General features: G+C 46.2%; 1 protein-coding gene across 3 annotated transcripts in view; it reads left to right on the forward strand.

The window, feature by feature from the left end:
* Positions 1-24,672, forward strand: part of GRAP2 (GRB2 related adaptor protein 2) — a 298,245-nt gene that overhangs the window by 267,100 nt on the left and 6,473 nt on the right. For all 3 annotated transcript variants that reach the window (XM_073642728.1, XM_073642726.1, XM_073642727.1), the window contains one exon: positions 12,011-12,182. In XM_073642728.1, coding sequence (XP_073498829.1) covers positions 12,011-12,182 — 172 coding nt within the window. The remainder of the gene's footprint in view (positions 1-12,010; positions 12,183-24,672) is intronic.

Below are 24,672 nucleotides of genomic sequence, written 5' to 3' on the forward strand. Positions count from 1 at the left end.
CAGAAGAGCAGAGTCCCCCCCTTAAGTGACCCCATTTCGGAAATTGCAACCCTCTGAGAATTTATCTACAGGTGTAGTGACCATTTTAACTCCATGAGTGTTTTCCAAAAACAAGCAGCAGTGCATGTTGCTTAGTGAAAATTGCAAATCAGCCAGTGTAGTGACCAGTACGTTGTAGTGACCAGTACATTGTTGTGCCAGTACATTGTGCCCAGCTTGTGCTTCTGGAGACACGCACCCGTAAATTAGGCAGGCTCTCATCGCTACAGAAATGCCAAACATGTGGATGCTAAATGTGGTTTAGGCACACTGTGGGGCTCAGAAGCGAGGGGAGCATGTGGATTTGGGAGCTCAGAATTTGCTGATTTCTTTAGGGAGGGTGTGGAGCCATAGCGCTTCCAGAGCCTTTGTGCTAACAGTAATGTGGAAGCCCCTTATATTTCCGTTAACAGGTGATGGACCTGAGTGAGGACTTATTTTAGATCCTAATCTCTCGTATCTTTCAAGGCCAGTCCTGATGGATATTAGCCAGTCTTTGGTCTGACTCATAGGATTCAGAAATTTGTTATAGCAAAGTGAAAAATAATTACTATACAGTTCAGTTGAGTGCTTGGTAAAGCATTAGAAAGCATCATACATTGGTAATGCCCTGTAGGTGTTAATGAACACTCTCATACTTCCTAAGCTAGTGACCTTGCCAGATCAATCTCCAATTCAGGTTCATAGAACGAGACAGGGTCATGATGCATCACAGGTCTGTGCTCATGAAGGATGAATAATGATAATGCTCAAAAAAAAATGATTTTCACTGACAAAGTTCATTTACTGTGGGAGAGAGACATCTGGTGGTAACTATTGGAACTGAATGTGCCTAAACTTTGTTTCCAGCTATGATCAAAGCAATAATTTTAAGGTACATGTACATGTGCACGCAAATTTGCACATGGAATATTCACAGTGGACTTTAGTAAGAACTGTATGGAAAAGAGCTTAACAAATTTTGTGCACAAGAAATGGCTTGGAATGCAAATTTTAAAGGAAATTTGTCAGTGAGACCAACCCTCCTAAGCTGTCTATATGGGCATATAGGTCATAGAAAGTTGAATAAAATGATACTTTCATATCGGTAATTGATGTCTTATTCCAGAGAAATCCACATTTTTCTTTTCATGTAAGTGAGCTGTTAAGATCTATGGGCCGGACATAGATCTCACTGAGAATCTGCCTCCAGAGCTTATTTGAAATTAAGAGGGCATTACCAGTGTGAGACATGTAGATCAGGAACAGACTTTCAGTCATTACATGTCTCACACTGGTATCTCCCCCTTTCATTTATAATAAGCTCTGGAGGCAGATTCTTAGGGAAATCTATGTCCGACCCATAGATCTTAATAGCTCATTTACATTTTAAGAAAAACATGGATATCTCTGGAATAAAACAGCAGATCACAAATATCAAGGCATCATTTTATTCACAGAATTCTGCACAGAAAGTGGAGAGAAAAGGAACAAAGATTTGTTCAATGGCGAATGAAAAATCTGCAATCAATGTAAAAAAAATACTAAATATTATCAAGTCTTCTGCTGCTCCTATGTCAACACTTACCTGACCTCCAGCTATGGCGTGTCGTCACTATACTTGCCCACTGAGAACAATAGCGGAGTACAGCAGTCATATGTTTTAATGCATTAGTGCTGGAGGTTGCAACCCAATGTTGAGGTGGACCAGGTAAGCTTCACCGCAGTTCCAGCAGGAAATTAAGAATGTGGATGGATGGCATTTTTAATTTATTGTCATCAGACAAATCGCAAGAAATGATTTGCTGCTGCAAATGTCCCTGTGTCTTTCTGTGGAATGTGCAGAACCTGTGATACTATATGATAGACATTATCCCGCATTATTTAGTCTCTTTCTTTGAAAGCTGTCAAGGCCAATATCAACAGAGATATTTACTAATTTGGGGTAAAAGTTAGGCCAAATGTATTACAGTGGCTCATGCTGGATGATACACTTGGCACATCTTTAGACTGTCTAATCTAAGTTTAGAACACATACTAGTAGAGATGAGCGATTGATTCGCGGGACTTTGGTTCAGCGTCCAGGTCAGTGGTACCTGGCTGCTAGATGAGAGGCCACCAATTCTCTTACTTTCCAGCATCCCCGACACACCTATTGACTAGCCAGGGCTGGCTCCTAAAACAGGCAAATCATTTCATACCTTTTAAAGGAGGTTGTCTACTATTTATACTGTAGACAGCCGAATGGTGACAGCCACTGCGGTTAATTAATACAGGAACTCCACTATTGTTGTAAACATTAGAAACGTAAGGTTCTTAGTTAGCGTGTTTTTGTTCAAAGAGCAAAAAGCTATCCAACCATGTCAAGGTGTACCTACATATGGATGGTCCCTATCTCTAATGTCCAACCTCTCCATGTGCCAAACCAGCCTCATGTGAATGGGGAAATGAAACAAAAATCCAGGCGTAGCTCGTAAGTAAAACCTTGGCTGGGAAGGATGTGCAGATGCTAGAAGGGGCCACTCACCCCCCCCCCCCCACACACCACCACCACCAATATGTACTACACAAAGTAGGGACCACACACCTTTAGTATTAAATCAATGTACAGGTGCACAAATACGATATGTGGCCAATATACAAACATACACATAGACGATGCATCCGCACACTGTGACTAATAAATACAGGAACTCCGCTATTGCTGTAAATATTAAAAACTTAAAGGCACTTAGTCATTGTTTTTTGGTCAAATAACACAAAAGCCATCTAACCACATCAATGTGTACTTGTGCAGTGTACAGGATGTCACGATTCCTTGGTAGTCCCGATGTGAGTGGGTGATCACGTGACCACATGTATGTGATTTGCATACTTGCGGTCTCGTGTCAATTAGATTCATCCAGCTCCTCTCAATCATACATGTGGTCATGTGACCATCCACTCGCACCAGGAATCGAGACAGCGTGCAGTTTGACAGTCACAAGTCACATTGAGTGACTGTAGATGTTTTTCCCAGGCCCAGACAATCCCTTTAAATGCAACAGGAAGCCATGTAAAATAAAAGCAGAGTATACTCACCTCCTGGACTGATGCCATTGTATGAGAGATGTACCAGAATCACTGTCTGTCTGCCAAATGTAAGGTGCCCAAGCAACGTTGTCGTGGGCGAGCTCTCGCTTCTGCTCGCTTTGGCACCCTACAGACAAAGTGTGTGCCCGCCTTGGTGTGCTGCTGTGTATGTGTGTTTCCCACTTACTTCTGACCCACAGGCTCTTCTGACTCCAGGAATTCCTCTTTTGGAACCAGGGCAGAAATCAATCCAGGAGACACAAGGTTCATAAAAACAACTAGAACTTTACTTGGTGACTGGCAGTATTTACAGTATTTACAGGCAGCTGTAAAGGATAAGGCCCAAAGGGTTGTCATCTTTCCCACAGCTACCGGATACAACTTCAGCCCTAGTTCCTGATCTAGGTAGAGCATCCCTTTTGTTAACTTCTGTAGCCCTAGGGATTCTTCTCCACCACTGGCAGTATATCTGGATTCCATCTCACTTCGCCTCTAAGAGTTTGAGTACTATATCTTCTGAAGCTTCACAGACAGAATGTGCCCAAAGGCCCCAACGTCTATCCCGAGGTTCCCAGGCCAGCAAAGGGGACTCGTGCAGAGGGGTTCTCTGGCAATCCACTGCCCAGGATTCTAAGCCCACGTTGTCCCTAGCAGCCCTTGACTCGAGCCTGCTGCTTGTCACCTCTCTCTTTCTCTACTCACAAATCACTGACTCTCACTTCCTGAACTTGATATTAACTTTCAGTCCCCACCTCCCTCTACCGGGCCAGCCGTTACAGTTAACTCTAACTACGCTAAACTGCAGCCCCAGAGGGTTCTACCTACAGAAACACATATTTAACCCCTTAGAGTGTCAGGGAGAAAAACATCGCCTCCACCACTTCTACATTCTCCCACTCTCTAATTGTGGTCGCCCTTGACCACACCAGACCTACAAGAGAGGTAGAATATGTGCACTGTCAACATAAAACATTATAAAACATTACACTGAAAACTGGTCCCGGTATCTTCTTCCTGATGGAGACCCGGCCCTTCTCAGAACAGCAAGTGTGAAAGTTCATAACCATAAAACTTTTAGTAGCACCGGTCCTTCTCGGTAAGGACCCTGGAAACAAAGTGTCCATGTTCAATTCAGCAGCAGCTCTCCTTTTGTCTAAGGGTACAGTCCAGAAAGATGCAACATTGTTGTTGTGGAGGATATCAAATCCTCAAGGCTTGCATCAGCGCCTCCAATTTCAGCAGAAAAAGGTGCAACAGGCGCAACAAAAATAAAGAAAAGTAGCAATAAAAAAAAATTAAAAAAACTCTGCTGCTTTAAGCCCCGAAGGTGAAGGAACAGTCCCTTTTTTCCTTCTTTTAACTGTCACACCAACTTTTAAACTCCATAAAACAGACAATTACTCGAAACGGGGAAGCTCGCCCCCCAACAGGGATTTTTATGTGGCCGTCTCACCTGATGGGTTTGAGACAATTCCCTATAAAACGTTTGCAAATGGGCTGGTTAGCCGTAGGCCATTTCCCCCTTCACTCCTTCTTCCGGGCCTTCTCCCTCTCGTTAAAGGTGGCTCAGGTAGCGTAGGATGATGGTTTCTTCCACTTCCAGGGTTGGTTGGGGAACTTACTGGGCCTGGGGTCACCCTCCCCCAAAGTGACGCTCCCACAGCCCACTTGGGTGGAACCATAACTGGTCACCCGAAACTTCTGAACCACCTTGCCCGTTATGGCCCTGTTATCTTCTACAAGCCCTTGACTGGTGGAGCCTGACCCCTCAACCTGTGGGGGTGGCAAGCCGGATGCCTGCGCCTCACAAGGAGCTCTAGCTGGACTGCGGCTTTCAGGAGGATCTTCACATTCCTCCTTGAACTCTGACAGTGACTAATCTGGCATAATTCCTTCCTCACAGGAATCGCCAGTTGTCAGCGTCGACAAGAAACCCTTGGGGGCCTCTCTAGCCCACTTCTGTTGGGCCTCCCTCTTGGCCCGCCACTCAAAGACTTCCTGGTCTCTCTCCAATATGTCCTCCCATGTAAGAGAAAGCACTAATGCCGCGGGGTACCAGCCCCACTAACATTCACACTTCGCAAACTCCACGATTTCACCTGGGTAGAGACCGTGGAGTCGTGGGGGCAGGTATTTTCTCTTCACCACATCGTGGCTCACATAGATCTCATCCCCGGTCCACTCTTCATCCAGGAACTCATACCCCTTCTTTATAGCATCCCTTCTGCTAACTTCTCTAGCCCTAGGGATTCTTCTCCACCACTGGCAGTATATCTGGATTCCATCTCACTCCGCCTCTAAGAGTTTGAGTCCTATATCTTCTGCAGCTTCACAAACAGAATGTGCCCCCAGGCCCCGACGTCTATCCTGAGGTTGCCAGGCCAGCAAAGGGAACTTATGCGGAGGAGTTCTCTGGCAATCCAATAACCGGATTTGAAGCCAACATTGGCCCTATCAGCTCTTGACTCGAGCCTGCTGCTTTTCACCTCTCTCTTTCCCTATACACAACTCACTGACTGTCACTTCCTGAGCTTGATACTGGGCCAGCCGTTACAGTTAACCCTAACTATGCTAAACTGCAGCCCCAGAGGGTTCTACCTACAGAGACACATATTTAACGCCTTAGAGTGTCATGGAGCAGAACATCGCCTCCACCACTCATACAGGTGCTTGCTTGACATTATGTCACATGAGCTCTGCAGCCTATCAGCAGTCATTGATGGGCTGCAGTGTAACGATTGGAACGCCGGTCGAATGTGTATGAGGGATACAGCGCTGTTATGAATGACTCCGACCTCGTATAGTGGCAAATAACTTTCTTTATAGTGGTCACACAAATGACAGGGTTAAACAATTCTACAAAATATGGGCCACAACAGCCACTAGCACAAATTACAAGTTATGCAGCCCGAGAGAGCCCAAGTGCCAATCTCGCGGGAATGAGCCAAAGTACCCCTGGGCTATGCCGCTCCCACCCTTATTCAGTACAGGGCCTACCCAGGATGTTACCGCGGACGTGGCACGTGGTCCTCCCAGGAATATAACCTTACACCCCCCTCCCACCCTAATACAATGGGATCTGGGTACCCTTGTTTTCCCCTTAGAGAACACTCATATATATATATATTTAGCCAACACGTTACCTATAAAGTATACAGTTTCTTTTCTTACAAGAGCAAAGAGAAATCTCCCAAATTTAATACATATACAAACAGTTAACAAACTAAACCTTTTATTAGACCCTGATCTCCGGCCACAGGGTTTGATCAACTTCTCCTTCTCACCAAGCTCTTCGGCACATTCAGGTGTAAGCAGGAATTAGAATCAATCTCAGTCTCAAAGTGTAGTTCACAACAGGGCTCCTTTTTAGTATCCACGTACACAGTCTTAGTATACCAGATCCTTCACAATCTCTGGATCAAGCCTGATCAGTCCATCAGCAGTGATATACACCAGGCAGTTCTCAGCACTACTGGAATCACTAACTAGCTTTCCCTAACTCACTACACAGTTGGTGATCGGTCACATATCTCAGTTACTCACAAGGCACAGCTTCTTCTTGGACACAAGGTCTGGCTGCAGTCTGTACAAGCTCCCAAACGTCCCCTAGGAATCAGTCACATCTCGTCTCCTCGGAAGACTTCTTGGTTCTGTGTTTCCGGGGCTTTTTTACAGATCCCCAGGCTTTTTCTTTACTTGTTTCTTGCTGACCCCTAATGGCCGGACTAAGTCATTTCAGGAGAAAGTTATACTGTCAGTAATATGAACTCATTACTAAAAAGACATATCAACATGTTACAGCAGCGCTCACATTTCCTGTTTTGTCCCATGATGTCACGTTATAAGGATATTGTGTGCAGTGATATCACACAGTAAAAATAGTAAACATTGTGACTTCACAGAAAATGACAACTGTGTTGTCACTGCACAAAGTTGATGAACACAGACTCATAATACAAGAATAATGCACACAGTGATGTCACAAAATATCACAACAAAAGATAATAGACAAATTGATGTCACAAAATAGGGGAAAAAAAACAAAATAATGTCACAATAAATGTATAAACACTGTGAAGTTATATGAAAGAGTCAGAGATGACATATTATGCAAATAATGCAAGCAGGGACAGCCGTGTAAATAAGGAAAATTTTGGACCTGCTCCCTATCCTCCCACCACCATGAGCTTGTTGCTTGGATGCCCCAGTGATCTTATTAATATTAAAAAACGCCCTCTTTGTGCCTCCTTATATTAATAGATAACCCTTTTGTACCTGGATCCTTATGATAATAATGCCCCCTTTATGCCACTATATGATTGTCTCCAGGGGTGTACCATTCATAATTGCAGACCACATTGCCGTTGTAGGGCTCATGAATCGGGGGGAAGGCCCAGTGCTGAAAAGCATGAGGTCCTCTTCCCTATTTCAATAGTATCTGCATCTCCAGGATAAAAATACTGTTAAATACATTGGCAGAGGAGAGAGCTGAAGGCTCCATTTAGCCTGTGCAACTAAAAACCGACACAGCAGGCACAATGACGTCACTAGATCGCGCCTTCTGTGCGGAACCTCCATCCACACACAGCAAAAACCAGAGCAGCACAACAGGGTCTATGGGGCCATCATAATATGTATAAAGGGCTGTATGGTTATCATTCTGTTTATGTAGGGGCTGTGAAACCATCATACTGTGTATAGGGTGCTGTGGGACCATTATACTGCATACAGGATGGATTTGGGGCTATCATACTGTATAGGGGGTTGTCAGGACATCACACTGCATATAGAGGGGCTATGGAGGCCATCGTACTGTATGGGGGAGTATGGGTCCATCATACTGTGTATAGGAGTCTGTGGACCTTCATTCTGAATATAGAGAAGCTGTGGGACCATCATACTGTGTATAGGTGGTTGTGGGGCAGTCATACTGCATTTAGGATGGCTTGGGGCTATCATACTGTGTATAGGAGTCTGTGCGCCATCATTCTGCATATAGAGGGACTGTGTGGTCATTATACTGCATATAGGATGGCTTTAGGGCTATCACAGGGGCGGAAATATCATTTCTGCAACCTGTGCAGCCGCACGATGGTCCAAGAGGTAAGGGGGCCCATTTCCTTCTCCAAAGATTTGGAATTTTGCATGATGATGCAAAAGGCCCATGTATTGTTCTTGCACAGGGACCATCTTCTGTGTGTGTCCGCCAGTGAGCTATCATATTTTGTATATGGGGGGCATTATTCTGTGTATAGGTGGGCTGTGGTGGCATTGACGCGCCCCAGGGGCAATGGGGTACTCGGGAGCCGGGCCTATGGATGCTGGGGGGGGGGGGGTATGTCACAGTGGCTGGCCCGGTCCGTGGCCCAGGGCGGTCAACCAAAAAGGGGATTGTAACTTGGATAGAAAATAAAAATAAAGTAAATAGTTTGTGACGCCACCTGTGGTACCTGGTAAGGTTTACCAGCGTTGCTGCAGACCTCCGGGGGGGGTGATGGGATGGCAGCTGAGGTGTTTCTGCTCCCCACAGGTGGAGCGGGCCCCCGGGGCAGTGTAGGTGGAGATGGTGGTGATGCTGGGCGTTGTAGTGCAGAGGGAGGGATGGCGCAGCTGAAATAACTGACGGAGGCAGTGCAGTGCAGTCATCCGAGTTCTCATGTAAGTTCCACAGGTACACTGCGCGGGTGCCAGCCTCCCACGTCGCGCTGCGTTCACCAGACCGGGGGTTCAGCTCTTCCTCAGATAGGTCAGGACCACTTGACGGAACCTCGCTTTCTTATATTCCTTTCCTTGACCGACTTCACGCTGGGTCTTCTCCCTCCTGCCCTGCGCTTCCCCACTCACAGTCCCGCTCGGGTGCTCTGAAGTTCCTCTGGGCAACCTGGAGTTCCCGGACCTGCTTGACCCTCACGGTGACTAAGATGAGGCTGTGGCAACTGCACTATAAAAGTCAGAAGCCTCCGGTTTTTCCAGCCGAGACCTGGAGTAACACGACTGGTCCAGGGGCCGGTCCCCTTCTTGCGGCCTGATCCCTCTGCCGCCTGGCACATTTGGGGCGTACGGGTGCCGTCCTGCACTCGCCGTACCCCCTGGGATCCCTTCTATAGAACGGAGCCTTCCTCCTCTGCTCCCCTCCTGGGCCTCTATCACTAGGCCCCAACTTGTGTAGCAGAGCTCCTAAAGAGACTCTGCTCCCTGACTGACTGTCCTCACTCACTGAACGAACTGTTCAACTACCACCCTAAGATGGCTTCCCTTTATATACCTCCTCTATAAGTGCTCCCCTGTACTACGTCCTCCACCCACACCCACTACTGGTTCCCCCTACCTTTGGTTCCCCCCACTCCAGCCAGGGACAGAGCTCAGCAGGAAACACATTGCATCTTGCCCTTCCAGCCGGCCTGGAGTACTGTAGTGTTGAATGTGGGTGTTGGGGTTCCGGGCAGCACTCCCTCCTTACCTGAAAGAAGGAGACACCACACCTCTGGGTGAGGTGCAGTACCTCTGTGGCGACTGAACCCTCAGGGGCGCCACAGCATTATTCTGTGTGTAGGGGCCATAATACGGTATGGGTGCTGTGGGGGGTCATCGTACTGAGTGGGGAAGCATGTGGGAGAGATCATTCTGTATTGAGGACATGGGTGGACATATCATTGGTGCAACCAATGCAACCACAAGAAGCTTCTGTCACAGACACATAGAGAGGCCCATGTAATGTTCTTAAACAGGAGTCCTCTTCAGTCTGTGTCTGTTAATGGTTGGAGGTGACTGTGGACATTATATATATATACAGTACAGACCAAAAGTTTGGACACACCTTCTCATTTAAAGATATTTTCATGACTATGAAAATTGTACATTCACACTGAAGGCATCAACACTATGAATTAACATATGTGGAATTATATACTTAACAGAAAAGTGTGAAACAACTGAAAATATGTCTTATATTCTAGGTTCTTCAAAGTAGCCACCTTTTGCTTTGATGACTGCTTTGCACACTCTTGGCATTCTCTTGATGAGTTTCAAGAGGTAGTCACTGGAAATGGTCTTCCAACAATCTTGAAGGAGTTCCCAGAGCTGCTTAGCACTTGTTGGCCCTTTTGCCTTCACTCTGCGGTCCAGCTCACCCCAAACCATCTCGATTGGGTTCAGGTCGGGTGACTGTGGAGGCGAGGTCATCTGGCGTAGCACCCCATTACTCTCTTTCTTGGTCAAATAGCCCTTACACAGCCTGGAGGTGTGTTTGGGGTCATTGTCCTGTTGAAAAATAAATGATGGTCCAACTAAACGCAAACCGGATGGAATAGCATGCCGCTGCAAGATGCTGTGGTAGCCATGCTGGTTCAGTATGCTTTCAATTTTGAATAAATCCCCAACAGTGTCACCAGCAAAGCACCCCCACACCATCACACTTCCTCCTCCATGCTTCACGATGGGAACCAGGCATGTAGAGTCCATCCGTTCACCTTTTCTGCGTCGCACAAAGACACGGTGGTTGGAACCAAAGATCTCAAATTTGGACTCATCAGACCAAAGCACAGATTTCCACTGGTCTAATGTCCATTCCTTGTGTTCTTTAGCCCAAACAAGTCTCTTCTGCTTGTTGCCTGTCCTTAGCAGTGGTTTCCTAGCATCTATTTTACCATGAAGGCCTGCTGCACAAAGTCTCCCCTTAACAGTTGTTGTAGAGATGTGTCTGCTGCTAGAACTCTGTTTGGCATTGACCTGGTCTCTAATCTGAGCTGCTGTTAACCTGCGATTTCTGAGGCTGGTGACTCGGATAAACTTATCCTCAGAAGCAGAGGTGACTCTTGGTCTTCCTTTCCTGGGGCGGTCCTCATGTGAGCCAGTTTCTTTGTAGCGCTTGATGGTTTTTGCAACTGCACTTGGGGACACTTTCAAAGTTTTTCCAATTTTTTGCACTGACTGACCTTCATTTCTTAAAGTAATGATGGCCACTCGTTTTTCTTTACTTAGCTGCTTTTTTCTTGCCATAATACAAATTCTAACAGTCTATTCAGAAGGAATATCAGCTGTGTATCCACCAGACTTCTGCACAACACAACTGATGGTCCCAACCCCATTTATAAGGCAAGAAATCCCACTTATTAAACCTGACAGGGCACACCTGTGAAGTGAAAACCATTTCCGGTGACTACCTCTTGAAGCTCATCAAGAGAATGCCAAGAGTGTGCAAAGCAGTCATCAAAGCAAAAGGTGGCTACTTTGAAGAACCTAGAATATAAGACATATTTTCAGTTGTTTCACACTTTTTTGTTAAGTATATAATTCCACATATGTTAATTCATAGTTTTGATGCCTTCAGTGTGAATGTACAATTTTCATAGTCATGAAAATACAGAAAAATCTTTAAATGAGAAGGTGTGTCCAAACTTTTGGTCTTTACTGTATATATATATCTGTCAGGTTAGGGTCACAATGCATATGTGCAGTCATAGTAGGACATACTTCCCAACATTTAATGACAGGGGGAGGGACGTAGCCCCATAGTAATTAGGACTTTTACCATGGGGTTCCATGATTTCTAGGTACGCCCCTGATTGTCCCTATATATAAATGTCCCTCATCATGTAATTTCATGCACAGTTTGTGTCAATTAAAAAAAAATGTAATTCTCTTAACCCCTTTCACATACTGAGCAACAGAATTCTGCTTCCCTTTATTGCAGTTTGGCCTGGCGCATGACAGGCAATAAAGTGATGTAATTGCGCCACTTGATGTCTTCCATTCACACCTTATCTCATGGAAAACACTGATCTTTCCCTCTGTGACAGATTCCCCAGGGATTATGTGCTCTTTCAACCTCTGCACCCATTATAGTTAAGAAATAACTTTTTTAGAATTTGTTTTGTCTTCTTGTTTTTATACTATTTATCATCATTACATTTTTCTATAGGCATGAGGTGGATGTGCAACACTTCAAAGTCATAAGAGACAAGTCAGGAAATTACAGCTTGTGGTCAGAAAAATTCAAGTCACTCAACAAACTTGTTGAATATTACAGGAACGTATCCATCTCCCGGCAGAATCAGGTTATTCTTCAGGTAGAAGGCTATCCCCAACCACAGGTAAGAAGTGCAAGATGACTTGGTAACATGGCCTCGCGGGCAGGGTCCTCTCTCCTCCTGTACCAGTCGCTGACTCATTTTGTTAAGATTATTGTAATTGTTCTTGTATGTATACCCCTTTTTCACATGTAAAGCGCCATGGAATAAATGCGCTATAATAATAAATAATAATAATAATAACATACATAAATCCCTGAAAATATGCCTAATATTAGATCGCCCACTGACAAAGGGATAAAACTTTACCTTTAATACCAAACTTTTATTACTATAAAATATACAGACAGTGCATTCACTATTCACACCCTGATGGTTAGTCAGAGGGTGACAAATAGACAAACATAACCACCCGTCTCTACTGTAAGGTTGCTGCCGAACAGGTCGTGGACAGGAGGTATGTGTCCCCGAAGTGCCAGACTTCGGTGATGTAGGACCCGGAGAAGCAGGCTCCAGCACACATAGTGCTGAGAGGAATTTAATAGGCCCGGATTACAGGGCCAGGTTTTACGAGCAGCTGAAAGAGCTGGGGGAGAACAGCTGCTCACTTACCTCCAGTCCAGGTCTTGGAAGGCTGATTTAAGACAGCTGCGCCTGTCTCAGTCTGTGTGTGTGTTGGACAAGGTGAGCAGACCTTGCATGTGCCGCTCAGACTCTGCTGGAGGCAGGGAAAGGCACTTTGTTTAAACGGCTGAGGCCGTGCTGCATGAACTTGTTCTGGACTTGTTCTGTTATTCCTTTTTGTGCCAGGAAAAGGCTGTTACTTTTGTTTCCTCACTGGTGTATGGACACTAAATAAACCACCAGTTTGTTTGAACCCACGGACTGCATCACTGTGTGAACCTGTGCCTACCTCCAACGCGGCTCAGTGAGTACAAATCCCTACAATTGGTGCTAGAAGCACAGGTACAGATCCCAAGCGGTAGTGTGACTGTTACAAGAACACATATATGTCCTGGGTGAAGTCAGCCATAAGCCAGCGAGTGTCACCGGACAAAATGGAGGACCTGCTTAACCCCTTAACGACCTTGGGTTTTTCTGTTTTTGCGTTTTCATTTTTTGCTCCCCTTCTTCCCAGAGCCATAGCGTTTTTATTTTTTGGTCAATATGGCCATATAAGAGGTTATTTTTTGCGGGATGAGTTGTACTTTTGAACAACATTACTGGTTTTACCATATCGTGTGCTGGAAAATGGGGAAAAAAATCCAAGTGCGGTGCAACTGCAAAAAAAAATGCAATTCCACAGTTGTTTTTTGGGTCCTTTTTTTACCACGTTCAATGATTGCTAAAACTGACCTGCCATTATTATTCTCCAGGTCATTCCGAGTTCTTAGATACCAAACATGTATAGGTTATTTTTTAATTAAGTGGTGAAAAAAATCCAATGTTTGCTAAAAAAAAAAAAAATGGCGCCATTTTCCGAGACCTGTAGCGTCTCCATTTTTCGTGATGTGGGGCCGGGTGAGTACTTATTTTTTGCGCGCTGAGCTGATGTTTTTATTGATACTATTTTGGGGTAGATCCGATGTTTTGATCGCCCGCTATTGCATTTTATTGCAATGTTGCGGCGACCAAAAAAACGTAATTCTGACGTTTAGAATTTTTTTCTCGTTACGCCGTTTACCAATTGGATTAATTTTTTTTTATATTGCTTGGGTGATTCTGAACTCGGCGATACCAAATGTGTGTGGGGGTTTTTTTTTTAAATATTTTATTTTGAATGGGGCAAAAGGGGGGTGATTTAAACTTTTATATTTTTAAAAACTTTTTTTACACTTACTGCATGCTTCAATAGTCTCCATAGGAGACTAGAAGCAGAAGTTGTCTGATTGCTTCTACTGCATACAGGCGATGAGCAGATCGCCTGTATGCAGGAGAAATGCTCACTTGCTATGAGCGCTGACCACTAGGTGGCGGTCATAGCAATTGAGACATGACAACCACAGGGTTGTCATGCCCATCCACTGGTGACCCGCGATCACGTAATGGGGTCACCGATGGGCGGGGCCTAGGCCGCGCTTCCCGGAAGTGTGAGTTAAATGCCGCTGTCTGAGATTGACAGCGGCATTTAAGTAGTTAACAGCCGCGGGTGGATCGCGATTCCACCTGCGGCTGTTGCGGGCACATGTCAGCTGTAAGAATCAGCTGACATGTGCCCCGTTCAGTGCGGGCTCAGCGCCGGAGCCCCCGCTGAACCGGCCTTTCCGACCTGGTGCGTACTATTACTGACCAGGTCGGAAAGGGGTTAAACATCTGCTGCAGGCACAGCAGCCGTAACAAGCGCAGCACCAGCAACAACTTCAGCAACAGCAGGCCCAGCAGGCGCAGTTCCAGCAGCAGTACCTGCAGAGCATGCAGCAGAACCAGAAGAGCATTCTACAGCAGCAATGGGAGCAGCAGCAGGAAACAAATAAACTTCTGATGCAGCAGATCCAACAGCAGCAAAGACAAATGGAAATCCTGGCAGAGCAGATCCGTGGCAGGACAACCGCCACATTCTCAAATCCAGGTGATGACTCACACGTCAGGAAGATGGTAAGAGCATTACAAAAGATGACCCCGGGTGATGACGTTGAGGCATTCCTGACAGTCTTTGAGAGGGTGGCAGAGCGGGAGAAATTGCCTCCAGAGCAGTGGGCGGAGGTGCTGGTGCCATATTTGACAGGCGAGCCGCAGAAGGCCTATTATGACTTGGCCTTGCAGGACGTGAAAGAGTACGCTAAGTTGAAAACTGAGATTTAGGCACGCTTGGGAGTGACTCTGACTGTCAGGACGCAACGGGTGCACCACTGGGCCTATTTCAGTGACAAACCTCCCCGGTCCCAGATGTTCGACCTCTTACACCTGGTCCAAAAGTGGTTGCAACCTGAATCTTCCTCCCTAGCACAGATGATGGAGAAGGTCGTTATAGACAGGTTTATACACTCACTTCCGAAGTTGGTGCAATCCTGGGTTGCCCAGGGAGATCCCCATAATGCCGATGACTTGGTGGGGTTGGTGGAAAGATACCAGGCAGTTGAGAGTTCGTTGGGAAAACAAGGGGTCGTAGCCTCTCAATACTGGGGTTCCCAAAATGGGGCGGACACCCAAAAGAAGGGAGCTAGAGCCACACCGGGGGGGTATCCTAGAGTTCAGGAGGGGTCTGAGTTGCTACCCAAGGTCCCACCCCATAATATAGTGTGTTGGAGATGTCATACCCCTGGCCATATTGCCGCCCAGTGTCCCATAAACTCTGAGCCAATGGACTGCAACATGGGCCGGCGTTGCTCCTATGTTGCCTACCCCAGCTGCAGCGCGGTTCCTCAACATGGCGAGGGCCCTCAGGCATGCTCAGTGTCAGTGAACAGGGTACAAGCCTCTGGACTATTGGACTCAGGAAGTTTGGTGACCCTGATAAGGACCATACTCTTGCCTCGACTGGTTCCTCGGAATTTGATGGGTGTCCGGTGTATCCATGGAGATGCTAAGAACTATCCTGTGGCCCAGGTAGATGTAAACACGGACTGTGTCACCACATCTCAAGAAGTGGCGGTCGTTAAGGACCTATTGCATCCCATAATAATTGGACGTGACTTTGCATTATTCTGGGAAATGTGGGGAAAGCGGGGACATCTGGTTGCTTGGACAACAGCCAGATCGCCCCTAAGGAAACTTACCCGCAGAACATGGTAGATGAGTTTCCCATGTGTGTGTTTGTGGGCGATGAGGATGAGGCAACATCCCCTGAGACCAATATCCCTGAGCTGGAGGTGTCCGAGGGAAACTCTGGAACTGCCCAACTCAGGGATTTAACTCCGAAAGGGGCCTTTGAAAATGTTCCTGTGTTAAATGGGGTGCCTCAGGAACCGTGGGCTGACACTCGGTTCCCTCATTTTGCTATGAATGGGGATTTGCTGTACAGAGTAACCAAGCCAAGGGGTGAGGTAATAGAACAGTTGCTGGTGCCAGGGCCCTATAGACGCAGGGTGCTAGACATGGCTCATTCCCATGTGTTTGGTGGTCACCTGGGTGCAGACAAGACTCAGGAACGGATCCTCCAGAGATTCTACAGGCCAGGTTGCTATAGAGAAATAAAGAGTTATTGTCGTTCCTGCCCCACATGCCAGATAACCTCCCCAGTGGCCCACTTCCGCAGTCCACTAGTGCCCCTACCCGTCATAGAGGTTCCATTCGAATGCCTAGCAATGGATCTAGTGGGGCCCCTGGTCAAGTCTGCCCGATGGCATCAGTATATCCTGGTGGTGTTAGATTATGCTACACGGTATCCTTAGGCAGTACCACTACGAAACTCCTCGGCCAGGTGTATAGCCCGGGAGTTAGTCCACATGTTTTCAAGAACGGGGTTGCCTAAGGAGATCCTAACAGACCAAGGAACTCCATTTATGTCGAAGGTCATGAGGGAATTATACAAGACATTGCAGATTGCACAACTGAGAACTTCCGTGTACCATCCCCAGATGGACGGACTGGTCGAGAGGTTTAACAAAACCTTGAAAGCAATGTTGAGGAAAGCAGTGGAAAAGGATGGCCGAGACAGGAAAGCAGACAGTTCCAATCTGTTGTTCGTCATCAGGGAAGTTCCCAAAGCTTCCACAGGCTTCTCCCCGTTTGAACTACTCTATGGACGACACCCTCGAGGACTCCTGGATGTGGCGAAAGAGTCTTGGGAAGCTGAGACCACTCCCTATAGGAGTGTGGTGGAGCACATTGCCAAGATGCAAGAGAGGATTGCCCACGTGATGCCCATTGTGAGGGAGCACCTCCTCAAGGCACAAGATGCACAGTCCAGGGTGTATAATAGGTCGGCCAGGGTGAGACCGTTCAACCCAGGAGATCGAGTGCTTGTACTAGTGCCCACAGTGGAGAGCAAGTTCATGGCCAAATGGCAGGGCCCCTATGAGGTGGGAGAGAAAGTGGGGGAAGTCAACTATAAAATCCACCAACCAGGGAAGAGGAAGCCCTACCAAATTTACCATGTTAACTTGATTAAGCCATGGCAAGATAGAGAGCCCATGGAAGCTCCCTGTTTAGTGGCTGAGGCTGACGCCGATGTGAAAGAGGTCAAGGTGGCAGAGTCACGGTCACATACCCAAAAGCAACAGTGCAAAGAGTTGCTACAGCGAAATAAAGACCTGTTCTAGGAGTTGCCAGGACTCACTCAGGTCATAGAGCATGAGGTACTCACAGAGCCTCATGTTCGCGTCAATCTAAAACCATAGCAGATCCCAGAGGCCCGCAGAAAGGTGATCTTAAAAGAAGTGAGGCGGATGCTTAACCTGGGAGTCATTGAAGAGTCCAAAAGTGGATGGTCCAGTCCTATAGTCTTAGTGCCGAAACCAGATGGGGAATGGCGGTTTTGCAACCACTATAGGAAGCTGAACAAGGTCTCTAAGTTCGACGCCTACCCAATGCCTAGGTTAGATGAGCTTATCGAAACGCTAGGACCCGCTCGGTATATCACCACCCTGGAGCTCACCAAAGGATATTGGCAAATTCCCCTGTCCAAAGAGGCCAAGGAGAAGACAGCCATCTCTACGCCAGATGGATGTTATCAATACGTCAGGATGCCGTTTGGGTTTCAGGGAGCTCTGGCCACCTTCCAGAGATCCATGGACCGGATCTTAGCACCCCACAAAAAGTATGCAGCGGCCTACCTAGATGACATCATCATATTCAGCCAGGACTGGGAAAGTCATCTGGACAAAGTTCAAGCCATACTGGATGCCCTAAGGAAGGCGGGCTTTACCATAAACCCGAAGAAATGTGCCATGGGGGTGGAGGAAGCCAAGTATCTGGGCTACGTGGTTGGTAGACGGGGAAATAAAACCACAAATAAGGTCGAGGCGATCCTGAACTGACCACAGCCCCTCTCAAAGAAGCAGGTCAGGGCATTTCTAGGCATTGTGGGCTACTATCGAAAATTTGTCCCTAACTTTGCCCTGATACCAGCCCCGCTGACGGATCTTCTGAAAGGGACAAAGTTGGCTATGGCCAAGTGGTCCCCGAAAGCAGAAGCGGCCTTCCAGGAATTGAAACTGGTCCTCTGTAAACAGCCAGTCTTGGTGGCGCCCAACTTCTCCAAGGAGTTTGTGGTCCAGACGGATGCATCGGATAACGGGCTGGGAACAGTCTTGTCCCAGGAAATTAACAGAGAAGAACACCCTGTAATATACATCAGTCGGAAGCTCTCCACTTGTGAGAAGAACTACTCCATTGTAGAAAAAGAATGTTTAGCCATTAAGTGGGCGTTAGACACTCTGAGGTATTACCTGTTAGGTAGAAGGTTCAGGTTAGTGTCAGACCATGCCCCACTGAGGTGGATGCGAGAAAAGAAGGGGAACAATGCCAGAGTGACTAGGTGGTTCCTGGCTCTACAAGATTTTAGCTTCCGGGTAGAGCATAGGCCTGGGAAACAACATGGGAATGCTGATGCTGCCTTGTCAAGGGTTTATTGTATGGTGACAGAAGGTGCCAAGCCCCCCGGCTTTGGGCAGAGGAGGGGTATGTAAGGTGGCTTCCAGACAGGTCGTGGACGGGAGGTATGTGTCCCCGAAGTGCCAGGCTTCGGTGATGTAGGACCCGGAGAAGCAGGTTCCAGCACACATAGTGCTCAGAGGAATTTAATTGGCCTGGATTACAGGGCCGGGTTTTACAAGCAGCTGAAAGAGCTGGGGGAGAACAGCTGCTCACTTACCTCCAGTCCAGGTCTTGGAAGGATGATTTAAGACAGCTGTGCCTGTCTCAGTCTGTCTGTGTGTGTTGGACAAGGTGAGCAGACCTTGCATGTGCTGCTTAGACTCTGAAGGAGGCAGAGGAAGCCACTTTGTTTAAGTGGCTGAGGCCGTGCTGCATGGACTTGTTATTTTGAGCTTTGTTCTGTTATTCCTTTTTGTGCCAAGAAAAGGCTGTTACTTTTGTTTCCTCACTGGTGTATGGACACTAAATAAACCACCAGTATGTTTGAACCCACGGACTGCATCACTGTGTGAACCTGTGCCTACCTCCAACGCGGCTCAGTGAGTACAAATCCCTACACTACATATAGGATGAGGTGCAGAATGCCCCCTCATTACTCATTAGCACAAGTCCTTTGTCTCTACGCATTTAGTCGTCCACAAAAATAACGACTGATCAGGAGACTAATAACCTATATTGTACTTTTCGAGACTGGACAATAACCCCTAAAAACAACAGAAAATAAAGTTACAGCACACTACTGTGGTTTGTAATTCTACTAGAATCCTACACATTTTTTTTTTTAGATAAATATCTCCTTTTATCATCCTACCCAACAGCTCATGATTACATTATTGCACATATGTGTTCATTTGACACCTCTTCCTAAGGCTATGTGCCCACGATGCAGAATTGAAGCAGAAAATTTCAGCAGCGTATCTGCATGTTCTTGGCAGTAAAAACGCTTGCGGATTTTACACGCGTTTTTGCAGCACTTTTACATGCAGATTTGACTTGCATTTTTCAAATGCATTGGGACCTCAAATCCGCATGCAGAAACGCACAAATAATGGACATGATGCAGATTTTTCCACAAGGAAAATCCACTGCGGAAAATTCCACAGCATGGGCACAGAACATGCAGATTTTCATTGGGCATCATGGGGCACGGATTACCAAGCGTTTTGAAAGCGTTTACGCTGCGGAAATTCCGCAGCAAAAACCCTTGAAAAACGCATAGTGGGCACACAGCCTTATAAAAGTCACCTATATTCATATCCTTATAATTGCAAATATTCCCATTTTAGATATTAGAGAACTGTCTCTCATATATATTACTAAATTCATATCCTCCTGATTGCATATAATCCCGAACACAGCACAGTACACCCAGGCCTGTAGTTGGCATTCATGCTGCCCTAGACACTTTAAGTGGTCACGCCCCCTACTGATCAGTCAGACTAAGGGTATGTGTACACAGCATTTTTTTTATGGCAGATCCGCTCTGTAACATGCCTGAAAAAGTGCTAAATATATGCTAAACTCATACACCGCAATGTACAAACAACTCGCTGTTCATATGTTCAGTCTTTTGAGTATTTTTTAACCACAAATAATCAGATAGGCTGGGATTTCTGGGCTTACTAATCAGATAGGCTGGGATTTCTGGGCTTACTAATCAGATAGGTGGGGATTTCTGGGCTTACTAATCAGATAGGTGGGGATTTCTGGGCTTACTAATCAGATAGGCGGGGATTTCTGGGCTTACTAATCAGATAGGCAGGGATTTCTGGGCTTACTAATCAGATAGGCAGGGATTTCTGGGCTTACTAATCAGATAGGCAGGGATTTCTGGGCTTACTAATCAGATAGGCAGGGATTTCTGGGCTTACTAATCAGATAGGCAGGGATTTCTGGGCTTACTAATCAGATAGGCAGGGATTTCTGGGCTTACTAATCAGATAGGCAGGGATTTCTGGGCTTACTAATCAGATAGGCAGGGATTTCTGGGCTTACTAATCAGATAGGCAGGGATTTCTGGGCTTACTAATCAGATAGGCAGGGATTTCTGGGCTTACTAATCAGATAGGCAGGGATTTCTGGGTTTACTAATCAGATAGGTAGGGATTTCTGGCCTTACTAATCAGATACGCAGGGATTTCTGGCCTTACTAATCAGATACGCAGGGATTTCTGGCCTTACTAATCAGATACGCAGGGATTTCTGGCCTTACTAATCAGATAGGTGGGGATTTCTGGCCTTACTAATCAGATACGCAGGGATTTCTGGCCTTACTAATCAGATACGCAGGGATTTCTGGCCTTGCTAATCAGATAGGTAGGGATTTTTTGGCATTCCCTGGACGCCAAACATGTAAAAAACGATTTTATAAAAACACATTTCTCTGCAAGCAGACCGCTAATATGGGCCATACAGGTATGTATAGATTTACATTTCTATCACCTGTATGCCCATATTAGAGGTCTGATATCTCCCAGGGGGTGACAGATTCCTTTTAAGTTTTCCCAATACATGAAGAGGCTAAAAGAAATGACTGGTCCATTTAAAAAAAAAAACAAAAAAAAAAACTGATGGCTAAAAGATGTCAGAAAAGACTTAAAAAAAAGGTTACTTCGGGACAAAATGACAATTATGTATCCTCAAGCGTCTTCCATCTGAAAAACTCCACGGATTCACAGAATTCTAAAATAAGTGGTTTGAACATACCCTGACAGTGCTCATACCCTACAGCTACTAGTTAAGACCCCCATACACATTAAACTAATTTTGGCCAAACCCGCTGATACCAACAGGTTCCGCTGACAGTCCAATGTGTATGGGGGCCTCTGACTGATGATTGCCAGAGGAAATAAGAATCCAGCATGTTTGATTTTGGGCTGTAGATCCTTTAGTCCTTTGAGTGATAAGCTGCTATCACAGATGTCTAACAGCGACTCTCATAGAGAACACAGGATCGCTGTGTAGAGTCAGCAATCCTATAAATGGGAGAGCCGGGCAAGATAACTGACAGCCGAAAAATCGGACAGCTGTCTATAGTATATGGGGGCTTTAGACAATTTCTTGTCCAGCTGGCAGACATTCAGACAGTTGTATTTTTAGTCCAACAAGTGCTCTGACCCTATAATGTTTTAGTATCAAGTCTCATAAGTTAAAGATTACAACATGACCACTTCACCGGAACAACCGTCAGTACAGGAAAATATCACCAGAACCACAGTCAGTACAGTATTACATCACCAGAACCACCTTCAGTGCAGTAAAACATCACCAGTACCACTGTCAGTGCAGGAAAACATTGCAAGAACCACTGTCAGTGCTGTAAAACATCATCAGAACCACCGTCAATACAGTTTTACATCACCAGAACCTTCATCAGTACATGAATACATTGCCAAGCTTAGTACAGTAATCAATTGCAGTGTCAGGTCACCCCCAAATACAATTGTATCCCATTAACCTACAACTACCAGTATGTCCATAACAACAGTAAGGAGAAGCTTGAAGTTATTACGAGCCATCATCAGACAGTGGACCATACAGGAGTCACAGTACTGCTTGGTCCTAGGCAGGAGCATTATTAAACAACTAAAGATTAACATAACTTATGGCAGATATCTTATGTTTTAGGTCCATTAATTCTCAGCAGATTGGTGTGAGCCTGAAGTTGGCTCAGTATGGAGAGGGTGGGACCTGAGCCCCCCAAAGAACTCTTAGAAGTGCACAGCTCAGGAGACAGGACTATGACTGTCTAGTCACTGGATCCACTCTGCGCTGTGTGCATGCTTTCCTGTCTCCTGAGCTGCAGTCTTCTAGGTCTTTCTTTAGTGACTGGTGGAGGCCTCAGAACTGGGTTACTCACCGATCTGTTCAGAATGGGTGTAAAGCATAAAAAGTATCCCAAAAGTTTAGATACTCTTTAAAGCAGATATCTCAAGTTTGAAAGTTATTCACGGGATAGGGAATTATTTTCCGATCACTGGGGGTCCAACCGTCGTGGTTCCCACCAATCCTGAGGACCGGGGATCTAAAAAGCCCCAGTCGAATTGAGCAAAGGCATCCACACTACTGCTCCAGTCATTCGAATGGGAACACCAAAAATCAGCAGAGCACTGTGTTCAGTATTCTCTGACAGTCCCATTAAGAATAAATGGAGACACAGTGCGGATGATCAACCTCTGCTCCAGTTTTTGGAAATGCTGGGGGTCCAACCACCTGCTGAGAGGGGATAACTTTCCAGATTGAAACAATACCTTTAGGCTGCGTGCCCACTATGTGTTTTTCAAGCGTTTTTGCTGCGGAATTTCTGCAGCGAAAATGCTTAAAAAATGCTTGGTAATACGTGCCCCATGGTCCCCAATGATAATCCGCATGTGCTGGGCACATGCTGCAGAAATTTCCGCTGCGGATTATCATTGTGGAAAAATCCGCAGCATGTCCATTAATTTTGCGGACACGCAGCGTAATTGCCGCCATTGACTTGCATTGAATCGCTTAATATCTGCATGACTACATGTGCACATGCAGATATTAAGCGGATCTGGAGAAGAGGAGACTCTCATCAGACCCGGGTACCAAAGTACCTGTAAAAAAAAGAATTTAAAATAAAAAATTTACATTATACTCACCATCCGATGGCCCCCGGTCTCCTGTGCGGTGCGTCCTGGCTCCCCGGCGGCTCGCGATGGTGTAAAAGGACCTTCCAAGACGTCATTTAGTCATGTGACAGGTCACACGACCGCTGACGTCGGCGGTCGTGTGACCTGTCACATGACTAAATAACGTTATGGAAGGTCCTTTTACACCACCGCGTGCCGTACAAGAGACCGGACGCACCGGAGAGAAGACCGCGGGCCATCAGAAGGTGAGTATAATGTGTTTTTTTTTTTGTTACATTTTTATTCTTTTTTTAACTATTAACCTGGTCACACTATATAAATCCAAGCCAGTTGCATGGATTTATATAGTGTGACCAAGTTGTCAAGCACTTTCCAAGTGATGCTAAAATCGCTTGGAAAAGTGCTTGATAACCCGCATGCAGAAATTCATGCAAAAACACTTGACAAACGCTTCAACCTGGCAGGAAAAATCTGCAGCATTTCTGCATTGTGGGCACTTAGCCTTAAAGCGCACCTTTCAGCAGGATTGTGTTGTGCTTAGTAAACCACATACACTGTCAGGTGGGCGAGCGTTACACTGATTAAAATGATACCTTTGTTGATGAAATCTGTCCTGTGGTTCTTTTTTAATCTTTATTTTCATTTCTGAGATAATGATATGCTCATGCTCTGGGGAAGGCCTTTGGGGAGGGGCTTTATCTTGTGCTCTGCTTGTTTATTCAGCTGTATGGCTTCTGACAGGTCACTGTGCTTTCAGTGACCTGCCTGCTATTTTAAATACTGCCTGTGTAATCGTGGTAGAAATCAAGAAATTTACATGTAGCAAAATGTTGTTGTCCTGTTTGCCGAGAGATGCTACTGCGCATGCGCGGCCAGCGGTGCCATATTTCTGCAGCCAAATTTTTCCTACAAGAAAATGGCGCAGCTAGCGGCACTTCCACAGTAGCATGTTCTCTAGAGTTTACCCCCCTCATGTTCTCCAGAGATCACCCCTTGTTCTCTAGAGATTCCTCCCCATCATGTTCTCCAGAGTTTCCCCCCCATGTTCACAAGTTCCACCCACGTTCACCAGTCCCCCCCCCACGATCACCAGTTTCCACCCCCACAATCACCAGTTTCACACCCCACGTTCACCAGTTCCCCCCCACATTCACCAGAGTCCCACCAGAGTTCACCAGGTTTTCTCATCGCGCTGCCGTGACATCAGCAGCGTGCGCACACCACTGCACATGGGGTCAGGGAGTTGATTGGAGCTCCACTGACCCCATAAGTGTCAGCGCGCACGGAGGTTCTTAAAGACGCGAATACAAATGAATGCGCAGCTCCCTTTCCTTCAGAAATACGTGGGTTTTCTTAAAGAGCCTGGAGGAGAGAGGATAATTTGAAAAAATATATATATT

This window comes from Phyllobates terribilis, unplaced genomic scaffold, assembly GCF_046119375.1.
Source record: "Phyllobates terribilis strain yellow unplaced genomic scaffold, ASM4611937v1 Scaffold_8__6_contigs__length_399053987, whole genome shotgun sequence".
Classification (NCBI taxonomy): domain Eukaryota; kingdom Metazoa; phylum Chordata; class Amphibia; order Anura; family Dendrobatidae; genus Phyllobates; species Phyllobates terribilis.